General features: G+C 45.6%; 1 protein-coding gene across 1 annotated transcript in view; it reads left to right on the top strand.

The window, feature by feature from the left end:
- The window catches only part of CAPN13 (calpain 13), a 46,626-nt gene extending 30,368 nt beyond the window's left edge, over window positions 1-16,258 (top strand). Inside the window, exons 13-21 of the mRNA XM_009333687.1 lie at window positions 76-112; window positions 1,813-1,875; window positions 2,918-2,975; window positions 4,032-4,099; window positions 5,758-5,826; window positions 6,917-6,995; window positions 9,941-10,057; window positions 15,064-15,119; window positions 16,232-16,258. Of these exons, the coding sequence (XP_009331962.1) occupies window positions 76-112; window positions 1,813-1,875; window positions 2,918-2,975; window positions 4,032-4,099; window positions 5,758-5,826; window positions 6,917-6,995; window positions 9,941-10,057; window positions 15,064-15,119; window positions 16,232-16,258 (574 nt within the window). The remainder of the gene's footprint in view (window positions 1-75; window positions 113-1,812; window positions 1,876-2,917; window positions 2,976-4,031; window positions 4,100-5,757; window positions 5,827-6,916; window positions 6,996-9,940; window positions 10,058-15,063; window positions 15,120-16,231) is intronic.
- Window positions 16,259-16,509: the final 251 nt, after the last annotated feature.

Genomic DNA, 16,509 nt, shown 5'->3' with positions numbered 1-16,509 from the left:
TTCTGCCACATCTGCAAATCAATGCTCTGAAAAGGCCCGTTCTCCCCCAGTTTGACTCTTGTAACTCTTTTCTAGGAACGCAAACTCCCCGCCCAGCCCAGTGCTGCCAATGGTAAGAGTCTGTGAAAATTGGTGTAGATACTGGTGGTGGTGAATTGTTCCCAGGGAGCTGACCATTCGGTAGCCACCTCTGCTGACTCCTCTTCTTCCTTCCCTACATACCAGACACCACTCTGCTCTTCTGTCCTTTTACCATCCAGTACCTGTCTGAGTTCAACTCTGGTACCCTGCGACCTTGCTGGGAGAGTAGGTGACCAGCCTGGGGTACCTCTCTGGAGAGACGGGAGTGACAACGAAGCCCTTCCTCTTCACATATGTCTCTTTCAGAGCCTGAGTTTTGAAGGAAACAAATCTTATGCAGTCCCTCTGTTGGCCTGTCCATCTGTCCTTTTCACCTCACCACCTTTAACACTTTGACTAACCAAATATTGCAAGGGGGAGAGCATTTCAAAGAGATTAAATTCTTGCAATGTCTGTAAAACGGGTATGTATCTAAGGAGGAAAGAGCGGGAAACTTTGATGAAAAAGTCACAGCTTGAGTTTGACCTCTTTTAAAAAGACCTCACACCTGAGAGCGGGGTCATACATGCCTTCCCTATGGGAATGGCTTCATTTAAGTGCTTGCACCCTATAAAGCACAGGATTCCATAGAGGTGAGGCCCAAAGCAGATTTCTTCTGATTTTCATCAGGATATCTTCACAGATGTAAGGGAAATTACACTTCAAAACTGGTTGCGCCTCTAGTTCGACCCACATTTCAGCCTGTCTAGCCCAGCTACCGTCTCTTTCTGGACTCCTAGCTGTGCACTGTGCAAATTGCCAGAGCTGGTCCAGTCCATGCTGCTGTCTCAGCAGTTGCTTGCAAAACCCTGCCACTGAGAGGCTGTTATTTATAGCAATGCAAACTCAGTGCAGGTCTTTGAAGCCAAAGGTGTAAAGCTGCTTCGGCATAACAGAAAACAGAGTCCTTTCCTTGTGATTAATTTTCCAGCCTGCAATTAAGCTCCAGTAGTGTAAATGGTGGCTTATTATCGCTTTCCACTGACAAGCTGTCAGTTTACTTGGCTGTTGTCGTTAGCCAATGTTTTGACTTTGACGAATTATGGTACCCACACTTTCTGCCCAATACCTCAGGTATTTGGGTTTCACTGGTGTGAATTATCTTGCACAGAGCTGAAGGCATTAGGGCTTAGGTTTAGATTTTGGGGGGAAACTTTATAACGTTAAGGATAGTTCCCCTTAGTGCCTGGTGGATCTCCTCACTGGAAGGTTGAAAAAAATCACTTAACTGTTGAATTGCAATTGTTCAGGTACAGTCAAGCCTGCCTTGGGATTGAGAAGGTACAGGGATTGAGAAAGGAAAAGTCAACTCCTGCTCTATTTTCTTGGTTCACATGAATCTCACATGCCCTAGGCCAGTGGTTTCAACCGAGGGCCATCAATAAAGATCAGGCTTTGTATCTCTATACTCATGTATTGACTTGCTGAACTCCACCCTGGATGTATTCTGTTGTCTTCCTCAGGCCCTGAGCTGCTCCTTCCTGGTTGTACTGATAACATCCAAACTATGCTTCTTCCTTCATTGTGGTAGCTCTTTCTTGCTCCCAGTCCACTTTACTTTTGGGGTGTTAAAACTGCAGCCTGTACTGTACATTCCCTGCCCTCTCTAAAGTGCTGTTTAGATCTGCAGACTTCTGCCACCAGTTGTTTTGTAACTGAATTATTTATGTCCGTGCTTTGTCTTTGATCCAGGATGTACCAAGACAGAACCGGGACAGCTCCTATAAGGCTGTCTTCCTAAGATATGCTAAGCAGGTATCCTATCTAAAACATCTTGCTGAAAAATAAATAAAAAAGGCATGTAGACTTGCAAAAAGAAAAACTGATCTCCGATGTTGATACAAATCCATTTAGAAAAATGGTTTTTGGAAGAGTAGCTCCATCCTCAAGTGGATACCCTGAAAACAGTATTGATTGACCTGCCAAAACCACCAGAAAAGTGGGACATTCAGCTGGGATAGATTGGCTAGCCCCATGTATCAGAGGAGGATTGGAGATTTGTGGTTGTGCTGGTGATGGGCTTGCATGTGTACTTTTTTTTTTTTTGCTTTAGTTTGTTTATTTACTGAAAGCAATTAGAAAGCCTTGGGTATTCCCCCCTCTCATCAGCATCATTTTCCATTTGCCTTCGCAGCATTTGGAAACCAGACATCGGTCAGCATTTGAGTAATTGATTCCTGCTTTTTCAGAGCCAAACTCTGTGTGTTCACAGGAATGCTTTTAATGGTTTAATAAACTGTTAAAAAGTACTCCTCAACTTAGTCAAGAGGAAAAAAAAATAACTGCCAAAAGTCTTTGCACAATGGACCTCTTGCAGTTAATAGTTATATCAATGCATGAAGGTGAAAATGAACACGGGCTGCCATGCTGAATGCCCTGGGGGTGTCTTGGGAGGGAGGCAGTCAGGTTCACTGATGGGTTGGGCAGCTCAGAGGGAAGCAGGCAGCAGCGCCTGTGCTCCCAGCCCACTCACCCAGCTGCGGGCTGTGCCTGCCCATTGGCAGCTCCTCAGGTAGGGGCTGGTGAAGTCAGCAAGTGTTCCCATCACTGCTGGAAATACCCCATAGTGATGGGGGTGCCCATAACTCCCCTGCAGACTCTTGTAGGGAAGGACAAAGAGTGGCCCAGCAGCGTGAAGGGCTTTGTTATGCTCCTGTGGGAGTGCTGCTGCTCCTCTGATATAAGCAGAAGTCCTTCTTTGTTGCCACAGTGTGTGAGTAAAGAATTTTGGGGCAAAAATAATACAGGAGAAAACTTTATGCTCACAGACCTCTCTTTGCATTTTATTCTGCATTAGGGCTCAGCTATTGATGCCTCGCAGCTGCAACAACTCCTTAATGAAGTGATCCTGCAAGGTAAAGCTTTTACAACCCAGCTAATGTTGTTGGTGCTTCCCTATCCTTAGTCTAGTGTAAATTAGACAGAGGATTTAGTGGTGTCCTGACGGTCCTCAAAAAATCCTCAGTGTGGCTTATTGTACTATTGGATCTTGAAGAATTAGAAGTACCTCCACCAGGGTTCCTTTGGAACAGTTTGGTTTTATTTTTTTTTTTAAATCAAAGTAATGTTCACATAAAGAAGGTGATGCAACCCAGACGAGCTGCTAACAGTCTCTTTAACACATGGCTGTCAGCAAAGCTGTGCATCTGTTTGACAGCCAAATTTCACCTTCCCCTCCCAGTTCTGCAGTGGGACAGTCTGCTCTGCAGACCTCCCTTGCCCATGCTCTCCTTCTCCTGGATGTCCCTGCAGCCCCCATGAGCACCCCTTCCTGCTCCGTGTCCCACCAACTGCAGCAGGAACTCAGTCCCTGGCTGGGCTGCACCAGTGAGCACTCCAGGGAGCTATGCCTCCCACTCCTCACTGTCACCCAATTTCTCCCAGTTCAGCCCTGGCCTGCATTGCTCCTCTGCAGAGGCCTCAAGCTGGCTTTCAGCATTTCCCAGCCTTCTTATCTTGTCCACCTTGAAAATAGCATGAGATAGGGGCACAGCCAGAGGGCTTGAACCAACTCAGTCATGCACAAGGCTCAAAAAGCTCCTAGGACTCACTAATTCACCATAAATGGCCTTTCTTGTCACTGTCATTTATCCTTATTTCAAGAGGGAAGAGTTTCCATCAGGGCAGGTAGGTGGGCAGAGACTGTGCAGAGTAGCTACCTGTGAGCCCAGAGAGGGCACCTGTCCTTGGGGAAGGGAGCAGTAGAGTTGTCTGAGACACGTCAGACTCCCTCAGTGGACCTCGGCCTGACACGTAGCCCTTGCTGCTGTTTGAGACCCTGAGCCAGATCTGAGGCTTGTTAACCACAAGAGCCTTTAGACTGGTGTCCTCCTTCCCTCCAAACGGTGACCTGGTGCCTCTGTCAACCCCCTAGCTCTCGCTGATTCCTTCTGTTTTGTCAATCCTTGCAGACGAAATGACCAGCCTGGGCGGAAGATTCAGCTTCGATTCATGCAGAGGCATTTTATCTCTGATGGATGTATCCTTTCAGCAGAAGCAATAAACTTCTCTGGCACTGCCCATCGTTGCCTTGACTTATGGCTGAGCTGAGCGTCCCAGTGTGAGAAGCTGCAAGTAAATATTAGCCACAGTCCTCAATAAATAAGAGTCTATGCAGGACTTTGCCATGCATGCCCTGGCTCTAGCATGTCTGCTGAAAGGTGAGGGTCAACCTTCTGCTACCAGCTAACTCTTTGCTCTCATTTTCACCTCTGCAGGGCCCCAGGGCTTGGCTAAGCTTCACCCTTGGGCGCAGGGTCCCAAGCAGAGCCAGAGGAGAGGAGGCAGCACAGATCTCAGGCATAGCTTGGCTCTTCCATCACAGCTGCAACCACGCTGGCCTGTGATGGCAGCTTGAGCATCAAGCTGCTGCTAGCACCACCAGCAAAGCTGGTGTTAGGGGGAGAAGCACTGTCATCACCGAATCACAGGCACTTGCCTGGCAGACTATTCATCCTTTCCAGTGTACCTTCCCTATTTAGATGGATCACGCAGTCTTTTTACTGTTAATAAGACAACACTGGAAATACATTGCTGGCTGTTGTAGAACAAGAGGGCTCCTTGATGAAAACATAAATTCTCCCGTGTGTTTTCTCCCCCTTGCTTGCTCACTGTCTCTTTTCTTCCATGCTTTGAAATAACTTGGAGACATTTTCAGACCTTTACAAACTGCCAGGGAATGAATAAAAATGACTAGATGACCCTTGCATGCCCCGTGCATCTAGCCGGTGAAAGAGACTTTTCCCTCTTTCCAAAGCCCCTCCTGGGCTAAATGGGCACTGTGAATGCATGGCACGTGCAAAGAGCTGACAAAGCCACTGCTCTGCTTTAATTCAGGATGGATTTTTCATTCTCTGGGCTGCTTACAACCCATGTACAGTGTGACCTATCCTGGCCTGCAAAGACAGGATCAGCTTTTTTCAGTCAGGTTTCATGGCATTGGCACTTGTCTGCTTGTATTTAACTGGTGATGAGTTTTGCTTTCAGGGAGTTTTCGCCATCCCAGCTGCATTAGGTGAGGTGCTGCATGTCTGCCCAGGACTCCTAGATGGTGTACGGAGGGGAGCAGGTCCACTGACATAGTCCTTCGAGCATCTGTGGGAGATGTCTGCTGACACCCACGGGCTCCTGCAGCTCATGGTAGGGAAGCGTTTTCTTGCCTGTAGCATATGCATAGCTCAAAGGCTGCTGTTGCCTCTTGGCTCCTTCAGTGCCTGTTCCTCCAGGAGGATCCAGGCAGAGCTGATACTGTGCTGCTGCATGCATAGAGGCAAGGCAATGTGCACCTGTGGCCTGGAGCATGGGGTCATGTTCATCCACAGGGGCCTCTGCTCAGTGGCTAAATGTCAACTGAAGTGATGATCGCTGCAGGTTCCCGTGTGGTTAAATGTACCATATAAATAGAAACCTTTTGTTGTTTGTGAGCACAGGTATGAGCAGCTGTACAATGTGCCAAAAAAGGTGAATGTAACTGTAAGCATAATTGAGAGCAGAAAAGCTCTTGGTTTTCTCAACACAAAGTAACAAACAGAAGAGACTGCATCTTATGTCTTTCTTTATGTGAAGGCAGCATCCTCAGGAACGAAGACAGCCAGGTTTAGCTCTCATTAACTGTTCAATTCTTAACTAAATGCACAGCTCAACTCAGATGGACGACTCACACTGCAGGAGTTCGGGAGCCTCTGGCGAAGTCTCACTAAGTACATGGTACGCGGGGGCTGCTCTCTCTTTTCTGCCGATACTGTACTCTTGGGCTTTTCCTCAACAGAGTGCAGATGCTCTGTGATATCAAAGCACTGGGGAGAAAAACGTTGCAGAGGTTGCTTGCTTAGTGGGTCAGATTTCCATCCTCTCATGCAAAGGTTGAGAGCTCAGGAAGCAGTAGTGTGTGTAAAGTGCTCCAAACAAGCAGCTGAGGCTTTTCTAGAGCAAGGAATATTGAGGAAAAAATGGGAAAAGGTAGGAAGGCCAATTAGGCTCAGAATTTGATGGAAATCTCTGTTTGTGTGCCACCACTGGCAATTTTTTTTAAAGCTTTCTAAGCTGAAATGAGTTCTTGAACAGAGTCATCTGAAAAATGTCACTCATTACTGCAGTTTGTAGTGGAAATGTGTAGGATCCCATGAAAGTTTATCTGGGAGAAATGTCTCTGCTCCAGGATAAGCCCTAGGTTTGGAAGCACTGAGTACAGTAACTTGGTATTTAGGGTCCCATCTAAATTCAGGCAGCTTCTCTGTGTCAGGTCCTTCTCCCTCCAGTCTTGCTGCAGAATGGGAAGATTTCCTGAAGCCTCAAAGTTGGGTGGGTTCTACTTTGTTTCATCCCTCTTGAGATGGTCTGAGGCCACCTAGGATATGGGGTGCCAGTTCCCCATCTAGCAATGGTGCTCTTCCCACTGACAGCACCTCAAGTGCTTGTGGGGTTTCAACAGTGTGTTGGGAAAGATGACCCCACACCATTCTGGGATTCAGTGAATCCTGGCTTATTTCACGTGTTATAGACAATGTGTTTTTGTCGGTGGACATGGGAGTATTCCCATTGTTGCCTGCACACATAAACTAGGGAGAGTGAGCAAAAAGACTTCCACCCACCCAAAACTGTGGGATTTTTTACACCGTAACATACTGTCTGAGCCTTCTGGAAATGGGTCTCCCTTGTTATAGTCACCACATCTCATCTGTTTAACTTCCTTGCAGCCTATTTATTAAGGAGGGAAAGCATCCTACATAGTTAGATGTGGTAGTAAATTTGGGAATGCTGATATGAGCTTGAAATCTGCCTTTACACTATTTTTTAGGTTATCTTCAGCAAAGAAGACAGAAATCATTCTGGATTTCTTGATTTGTCTGAACTGAAGAGCGCGATACAGACGGCAGGTACGTCCATAGGTGCTGAGCAGCTCCCTTTCTTGTCCCTGTGGCAGTGAAGGAAAGGATGAAAAAGAGAGAGGAAAGAAAAAAGAGCTTCAGGGATAAAGCAGTTTGGATTGCACAGAGGTGCCAGTTAGATCACGGCTCTGCTCACAAGTCTGCGTTGTTTTAGGGCATTGAGACAGAAAGCTCATTTCAGGGAGAAACCCTTTGCACTGCAGCTGGGGAGCCAGCAGAGAGATGCAGAGAAGCACAGCCCTGGCCAGAGCCTGCAGACTGGCTTATCCATAGTCTCTCTAGGTCATGGACAAGACATCCAGCAGAGGAGAGGAGCAAGGAACAATCGATGCTTGCACTTGCCCCAATTCCTGCAGTTTCTCTTCAGGGCAGTGACTAAGCCTGTAAGGGAGAGCCATAGTGACAGACATTTATTTAGTTTGCACTGACCTCTGTTGGCTACACGAATGCTGAAACTTGCAGTGAATGCATGGGACCCCTTCACATGGGTGAAGCATTTTAGCATTTAGCTCTCTCTCTCCGGAGACTTTGTGCATGAAATGCAGCTCTGAGCAATGCTCTTATAATCGTACAGTAGGGAAGCTCCCATTTGGCTACCTGGAGCTTTGAGTGGTGGTGTCCCCAGGAGAAACCTGGTGCAGAAGTACTGTCTGTGGAAGCCATCAGCTCAGGGGATGTATGTGTAGTTTTTTTGTTGCTGAGAGGTGGGCAGAGCGTTAGCATCTGCCTGAGGAACGCAGCACTAATATGCCAAATGTCAAAGGAGAAGCTGCCAGGTGCATTCTGTAAGAAAGGCGCTAAAGTGTAAAACTGGGAGGAAAATTGTACATTGAGAAGTCCTGGCAGCCAAAACAGTGCAGCTATTTGAAGGGATAAAAAGGCACTATTAAATGGCAAATGCAATACATGTTAGGCTATAAGCAGTTCTGAGTGGGGGGAAAAAACAAAGTTACAAGCTCATTCTTGCCACCTTCTGAGCCAGACAGCTGCATTTGAATCTGGCTTTGCATTAGGATGATCCCCGTCCTGGCTTTTAAGCAAGAAGGAGTGGACAGCCTCAGAAAGAGTTTGGGAGGTTGGTGCTACCTCTGGGAATGGCCCTAATGTATCTAAATACAGCTCCCAGCCAGCTGTTCCATGAACTGTTCAGTGCTCTCCCCAGCAAAACACTGAAGTGCGTGCTTAATTTTCACTGTTGTCCTAATGCTTCAAAGCATAATAATGATGGGTCAAATTTTCTGCCAGAGTAAAGCAGGCTGGCTGCATTAACAGCAGTGCTGCCCTGAAATGCAGGAGCATTGGCCTGGGGTATTTACAAACTCCTCACTGGCAGTATTAAATGCATCAAAATAATTAAAAAAAACGGGGAAACATAAAGTCTGTATTTTAAAGCTTGACTAAAATCAGAGTGAGGAATCCAGCAGACAAAAGGTGTGGGGAGTAACCTTACAAATAAGCAACAGCACATAACTGAAATGTCTTGGGAACAGAGAGGACTGACACTTCAGTCTTGTTGATGAGGTTAATTGAGAGACATTGCCAGGTGAGAAGATTTCAGAGCAAGTATATCCCAGACTGACAATGCCAAATTGTCAGCATTTTACTAGTGTAAGACATGCTTGTAGCATCTCGTAAGCAGCACTGCAATGCTTGCTGGAATCCGCTCTCCAGAGAGCGCTTGGCTGAATTCCCACTGCCTTCAAAAGGTTAAAAATGTGGTAGGATTCATTGCTCACTACTACAGTGGTTCTTGGCAGTGTTTTAGAACCAGAATCAAAGAAGACATTTCATTAATTAGATTTTTTTTAATTACTAACTTTTTCTCCTAGAAAAAAATCTAAAATCAGGTTTATCTTAATTTGAAATGTATCTTAAACCCAAAAGTATTTCCATTATTTAAATATTCAGCATTGTATGTCTGCTTCCTGCTGGAGACCTTCTCCAAGTAGGCTCATGCAACCAGAGTTTGTCGACGTACTAACCCACTTCCATTGGCTGTATCTCCCTGTACACAGGTGTAGAGAAATAGTTTCCTTCTTTTCTGCTTATTCAACTAATTTGGCTCCATGATGAGTTCATTTAAACCTGAAAAGTTTAGAGCTGGTTGAAAAAGCAGGAAAGCTACTTCTCTTCCAGCTGAGCCACTAAAAACTAGGAGTGAGCAAATGAGAATTTTCTGAAGTCTCAGAGAATGCATTAAACCGAAGCTATCAGTCCAGCTCTCCGCAGAAAATTTCTCTTTTTGTTTAGCAAATCAGCTTTTAGTGCAAAATATATTTAAATCATTTCTCCTATGTAGCCAGCACATTTAGGGTAGTTTTATTTAACTAATAAAAGAATCATTCTAAAAGGCAATTTTTGTTCATTCAATTGAATACCAATTTCCATCCAAACAGACTGTGACACAAATACTGAATTATCAGCTAATAAAAAAGAAATGCACCCTTCACCATTTTCTAACAGAAGAGAAAATGTAAAAATTAAGAATCCCAGGCATGCTATACTGCATAATAGCATGAGCATGTGGTATCTCCCAGTTTAGCAGAAAGCGCCAGTGGTATTGTAAATGCTATGCTCAGACTTGAACAGTTATGAACCAAAGAAAATCACCCTTTTGTATAGGAAAAAAAGCTAAAAAGGCAAACCAAGGTAACAGTAGATTAGTTAGCTCTATGTTTCCTGCTTGCTGACCTAAGCCACAATTCAAGTAATTGACTAAATGGATTTTGATTTTCCATCACCCTACCCCTACTCTTACGCACAAACCTGGGGGAAAGGCAAGCTGCCATCCAGGGATGCAGAGCAGACCCAGCATGACAGGGTGGGTGGCCGAGGAAGAGCCCCAGCTTCTTTGCAGGGTGCACAAGGCCAGCAGAGCTGGTCCATCATCCCACAGTGAGTCCCCAGTACTGTCGTTCCTCTTCCCTCCGCAGGTCTGGCCGCTAACGAGCAGCTCCTGCGCCTGATGGCCCTGCGGTACAGCGATGCTGCCAGGAGAATCGGCTTCTCTGACTTCGTGTGCTGCATGCTGCGCCTTGAAACCATGACCTGTGAGTCTCGGCGCCAGGGCCTGGGGTCGGGCAGGGGATGTGGCAGCAGAGTCCCCCCATGGGAGCTTGCAAAGCCAGACTGAGGGCAGTGGCAGGAGGCAAGGTACACGCTGCGAGACATAATACATGTCTAACAGCGTAGCTTGGCAATAACAACCATGCCCAAAGTCCAGGCATAGTCCAGGCATCCCTTTGGGCAGCCTGTTTGCCAGAACCAGATTTGCCTCCTGCCCACAGGGGCAACTGTCTGGTAGAGAGTGGTTTAGTCCTGGGAGAAAGCAGCAGCCGGGAATACAGTGATGCCTTTGCTGAAAGGGGCTGGAAGGAAGGTCGGCCTGCAGTTTCCTGTCAGAGCTCATCAGAACGCCTTGTGGGCTGCAGTGGCACCACGCTGCCCTGTGTTTTTCCCTGCTGAGGAGCGATGGTAATGTATATTCAGAGCTTCTTCAGCTGCCAATCCTTTTTTGCTGCATGAATTTAGCCTGACCTCTGCAAGCTTGTCCTGAGAGCCCCTATGCACTAAGACTCATTTTCTAAAAACAAGATGTGTCCTTGTGCTGGTGCCCTTCCACACAAGCTTGACCATCCTGGTCCACAGCAGAGCTTCCTCCAGGGTGATGTGGAGCATTGCCGGTACCACTGAGACAAAAGGTGTGGGGAGTAACCTTACAAATAAGCAACAGCACATAACTGAAATGTCTTGGGAACAGAGAGGACTGACACTTCAGTCTTGTTGATGAGGTTAATTGAGAGACATTGCCAGGTGAGAAGATTTCAGAGCAAGTATATCCCAGACTGACAATGCCAAATTGTCAGCATTTTACTAGTGTAAGACATGCTTGTAGCATCTCGTAAGCAGCACTGCAATGCTTGCTGGAATCCGCTCTCCAGAGAGCGCTTGGCTGAATTCCCACTGCCTTCAAAAGGTTAAAAATGTGGTAGGATTCATTGCTCACTACTACAGTGGTTCTTGGCAGTGTTTTAGAACCAGAATCAAAGAAGACATTTCATTAATTAGATTTTTTTTAATTACTAACTTTTTCTCCTAGAAAAAAATCTAAAATCAGGTTTATCTTAATTTGAAATGTATCTTAAACCCAAATGTATTTCCATTATTTAAATATTCAGCATTGTATGTCTGCTTCCTGCTGGAGACCTTCTCCAAGTAGGCTCATGCAACCAGAGTTTGTCGACGTACTAACCCACTTCCATTGGCTGTATCTCCCTGTACACAGGTGTAGAGAAATAGTTTCCTTCTTTTCTGCTTATTCAACTAATTTGGCTCCATGATGAGTTCATTTAAACCTGAAAAGTTTAGAGCTGGTTGAAAAAGCAGGAAAGCTACTTCTCTTCCAGCTGAGCCACTAAAAACTAGGAGTGAGCAAATGAGAATTTTCTGAAGTCTCAGAGAATGCATTAAACCGAAGCTATCAGTCCAGCTCTCCGCAGAAAATTTCTCTTTTTGTTTAGCAAATCAGCTTTTAGTGCAAAATATATTTAAATCATTTCTCCTATGTAGCCAGCACATTTAGGGTAGTTTTATTTAACTAATAAAAGAATCATTCTAAAAGGCAATTTTTGTTCATTCAATTGAATACCAATTTCCATCCAAACAGACTGTGACACAAATACTGAATTATCAGCTAATAAAAAAGAAATGCACCCTTCACCATTTTCTAACAGAAGAGAAAATGTAAAAATTAAGAATCCCAGGCATGCTATACTGCATAATAGCATGAGCATGTGGTATCTCCCAGTTTAGCAGAAAGCGCCAGTGGTATTGTAAATGCTATGCTCAGACTTGAACAGTTATGAACCAAAGAAAATCACTCTTTTGTATAGAAAAAAAAGCTAAAAAGGCAAACCAAGGTAACAGTAGATTAGTTAGCTCTATGTTTCCTGCTTGCTGACCTAAGCCACAATTCAAGTAATTGACTAAATGGATTTTGATTTTCCATCACCCTACCCCTACTCTTACGCACAAACCTGGGGGAAAGGCAAGCTGCCATCCAGGGATGCAGAGCAGACCCAGCATGACAGGGTGGGTGGCCGAGGAAGAGCCCCAGCTTCTCCTGGGAGTCTCGGCGCCAGGGCCTGGGGTTGGGCAGGGGATGTGGCAGCAGAGTCCCGCCATGGGAGCTTGCAAAGCCAGACTGAGGGCAGTGGCAGGAGGCAAGGTACACGCTGCGAGACATAATACATGTCTAACAGCGTAGCTTGGCAATAACAACCATGCCCAAAGTCCAGGCATAGTCCAGGCATCCCTTTGGGCAGCCTGTTTGCCAGAACCAGATTTGCCTCCTGCCCACAGGGGCAACTGTCTGGTAGAGAGTGGTTTAGTCCTGGGAGAAAGCAGCAGCCGGGAATACAGTGATGCCTTTGCTGAAAGGGGCTGGAAGGAAGGTCGGCCTGCAGTTTCCTGTCAGAGCTCATCAGAACGCCTTGTGGGCTGCAGTGGCACCACGCTGCCCTGTGTTTTTCCCTGCTGAGGAGCGATGGTAATGTATATTCAGAGCTTCTTCAGCTGCCAATCCTTTTTTGCTGCATGAATTTAGCCTGACCTCTGCAAGCTTGTCCTGAGAGCCCCTATGCACTAAGACTCATTTTCTAAAAACAAGATGTGTCCTTGTGCTGGTGCCCTTCCACACAAGCTTGACCATCCTGGTCCACAGCAGAGCTTCCTCCAGGGTGATGTGGAGCATTGCCGGTACCACTGAGGGGAGACTGCATTCACTGCCTGTGAAGAGGAAAGAGGCAACTCATCTCAGGTGGAAGGCTTTCTCTCTCGGTTAAAATTCGGAGAAGTGTGAACCACAGCAAGGGAGGTGCTTTTTTTTTTTTTACTGGAGCGATGTTCCCACCAACTTCCGTGACGTTCTCTCAGTTTTTTGGTAAGGAGAAGGTCTGAGATCCTTCTCAGTGGATAAACAAACCCATGCCCTGTGTTGTGTCCAGCTATTGTCTGGCAGTTGCAAGGAGGGAGTGTCTGTAAATAAGCCTTTGCCTGAAAGTAAATGGAATTCTGCTTTACAAAAGCATAATTTTTGCTATTATAAGTATTTTGACTGGAAATACTAAACAAACCCAGCAATTGTGACCCATGTGCTAGAACATTGCTACAGCAATTGAGTTCATCTTTGGAATGAGTTGCGTTTCAACAGTGCATGGAAACGAGTGTTCATTTTTTGTCCATGTGTTTTTACCACTGATGTTTTATGGGCCAGTAGTGGTCAGCAGATCTGCCTGGATGACACTGCCTAAAATCCCATTTCAAGGGAGTACAGCAGGAGCAGCTCAGAAAGTCAGAGCGTGTCCTGATTTTAATGCTTTCATTAAAAACCAGACAACTTGTAAACACCCATTTTTTGTGATTATGCGCATCACTTGCTGTAGATGAAAATTCTTATGCCTAAATTAGTACCATGGCATTTTTTTTTCATCTTTAAAAAGATTCTTTTACATTTTAAGTGCCAGTGTAAAGACAGCTCCTTTATATCCATGTGGAAAGGAATCTCTAAAAGTTTCATTGCTGTCTGTAATGAGTATCTTAAAATGCTCTCAAGTCTTTCGTTATCACTTTACAGATGGTTTAATGTGCAATACATTTCTCAAACTTTTCAAATCATTGTGAATAAGATTTTTACAGGAGAGGATAAGGGTGCCAAGTGGGAATAAAAGGCAGTCCATCTTTATGATGATGTGAATGCAGCAGAGAAGATAAAATCTGTCCCATTAAATCATTACTCATCCTTTCAAGATAGCCAGAGATGAGACCCAAACCAAAAGCAGCAGCTTCTTTGCAAACTCTATTTAACTGGAGTTAACGAAGCAGTAAAGGAGCACTTACCTCTGCTCAGAGGAGGTAACTTCAGCACTGCCATTTGTTCCTAGAAAGACTGCTGGGCGCCAGCCCAGCCCTCCAAATACAACCTTGTCAAGGGGATGGGCGCAACATGAGGATTTCCTTGTTCTATGCCTTTCTTCAGAGCAGTATAGGCTGGATGTGCTTCATCGTGTTAGCTTTCCTCCCTGCCTTCTCTCTCCTCTGGATCGTGTAGGTAGCTCTGGTTGCCTCCTAAGGGGCCGACGAGCAACACGCCCTTGTGCCCTGTTCCTACACTCTCCTAGCAGCCTTGCACTTTTGCCTAAAGCCGGGCAGGTTTCAAAACGTTCATGATCTTAAAATGCCTTTTCCATTCAGGGTGGGAAACAGGCTCCTGGAGAAATGTGTTGTTCAAGCATAGACAGACTTAAGTTTGTTTCAACTTTTTATTACAACAGCACATTTCTAGGAGAAAAGTAATTTCAAAATAAATAAAAAGAACTCAAAATACTGTGTTTTGACTTTATCCAAACACTTGGGTTTGAACAATTCTCCTAGACAAACTGCAATATAAATGTGCTCATAGAATATCAATATTTGAATGGATTTAAATTTTCTGATGGCAAAGTGTTCTGTCAGAAAACTTTCAGCAATGTTAATTCAAACTCTAGCTGAATAACAGCAGCGTCTGCATTTATATTCCCTGGAAAAAGCTTGCAAGGCATGCTAATGACTTCAAGAGAATCACTGTCTTTAGGGCACACTGTGATCACTCACTGCCAGGGAGGATGGAAAAGGACCAACAGAGAGCTTCCCTGTGGGAAGATGTGTTTCATTAGTTCACCATTCTCCTGTCAGTCTTCAGGCAGGAGCTACTATTGAAACGAATTATGAGAGCAGATGAAAGCAGTCACAATGAGCACTCCCTGTCCCTACACTTTTGCCAAATTCTGGCCCTGCAATTGGGATGCCTTTGCAGGCTGTGATCCAAGGGACAAAGCTGAAAGGGGTACCCGGCACGGAAATGAAATGTGGCTAGGCAGGACGGTGTGTGTGAATACCTGAGCCAGGCAGAGCATCCCAGCACGGGGACCGCAGCTCTGCTCAGCTGCCACAGCCTTGTGTCTGCGTTGCACTCTTGCTTCCTCCTCATGAAATACAATTTTCTTTGTTCTACCCCTAGATGCATTTCAAAACTTAGCAGAAGGCAGATCACAAATTTTGATGACAGCAATGGAGGTGAGGATGCTTCTTCTCTCCCCTCTCCTCCCCTCTCCTCCCCTCCCCTCTCCTCTCCTCTCCTCTCCTCTCCTCTCTCCAGGATCAAAGTGGGACCACTGAGTATGTTAGCAGGAGGGTGAAGTTAAAAATGTTGTGTGATGTACGTTGCTAGGGGTTTTGCCTCTGACACCAACAGTGGTGAGGGTTTCACCTGGCTGGATGTGTGTAATGGGCAGCGGGGAGGTATTTCCCTGGGGTTCCCTGGCCCCAGTCATGCAGCCTCACTAGGGTGAGCACAGCTCATTGGTGGCCATCTACAACCAAAGCACAGAGTCCTCCCGTACTGATGCCAGCCTGTCATTGCTGGAAACATTGCTCAAAGTGACTTTGAGGAGGTGACAAAAAAAAATCTGTGCCCTCATTTCTTACTGCCCCATCTGTTAATTCTGAATTGCAAAACATCTTGGTTTTAAGAAAGAAATAGCAGACAAATGCTTGCTGCTGCTGTTTGTCTTAAAAGCACAGCCTGAAGGATAGCTAGCCAAATGGGGATACATCAAGCTTTTTATCAGCTAGTCTGAAGCAAAAATCCTGCTGTGCTCCATAGTGATATGCCTGAGTGCTGCGTTTTATCGGTCTGGGGACAGTTACTTGACAATACAGTGTTTAAAAAGACTTTTTTTAAAAAAAACTTTTACAATCTTGCTGGCTCCTGTTTGCACTCTGTAGTTAGTTCAGTGGCTTATAGTTCATTAAATCTTTGTTGCACCAAGAGCTGAGCAGAATTTCCAAGCAGAGGCCCTGAACCTGTTTTACGGGGTAGTCTGTGGGATAGCCACATTCCCAGAGCCTGCCATCCCTTCCACTCGCAATCACACAGGTGCCATCCTTTTCCAGCAATTGCTTCTGCTGCACCTGCTGCAATAATTTATCATGGAAAGCAACATATGGAAACTGTTTGTAGGTCTGAATTGTAATAAGGGAAAAAGGCAGTTCCAAAATCGCTTAACTATCCTGTGCAGGACAAAAGGACCATAGTCACTGGGTCACAGCCTGAAGGTAGAGGCACATGTCTGAAGACTTAGTGTAACATCGCTGTCTAAATGCACCTTTTCTTCTCTTTTTTCCAGTGGCTGACTCTTGTCATGTACACCTAAAGAGATGTCAGAGCTCAATGTGGCTGGTAAGAAATCTCATTAGTACTATACATACTGAGAAGAAAGGTGTGGGTGCTCTTACAGCGGCCACAGTGAACGTGAGTGGGGGCCTTACAGAAAGCTCACCCTGGGTTTATGGTGGGTTTTGAGAGAAGGAGAAAAGGTGAGAGCTGCAGCATGAGCGGGGCTGGAGAGGGGCTGCAAAGGGAATTGGACTTTGGGCAATTTTTTCTGGGGAATTGCTGATGGCC

The sequence above is a fragment of the Pygoscelis adeliae genome, unplaced genomic scaffold (assembly GCF_000699105.1).
Source record: "Pygoscelis adeliae isolate BGI_AS28 unplaced genomic scaffold, ASM69910v1 Scaffold1, whole genome shotgun sequence".
In the NCBI taxonomy this organism is placed as follows: Eukaryota; Metazoa; Chordata; class Aves; order Sphenisciformes; family Spheniscidae; genus Pygoscelis; species Pygoscelis adeliae.
Note: the sequence above shows the minus strand (reverse complement) of the source record. Positions and strands in the feature narration are given on the sequence as shown.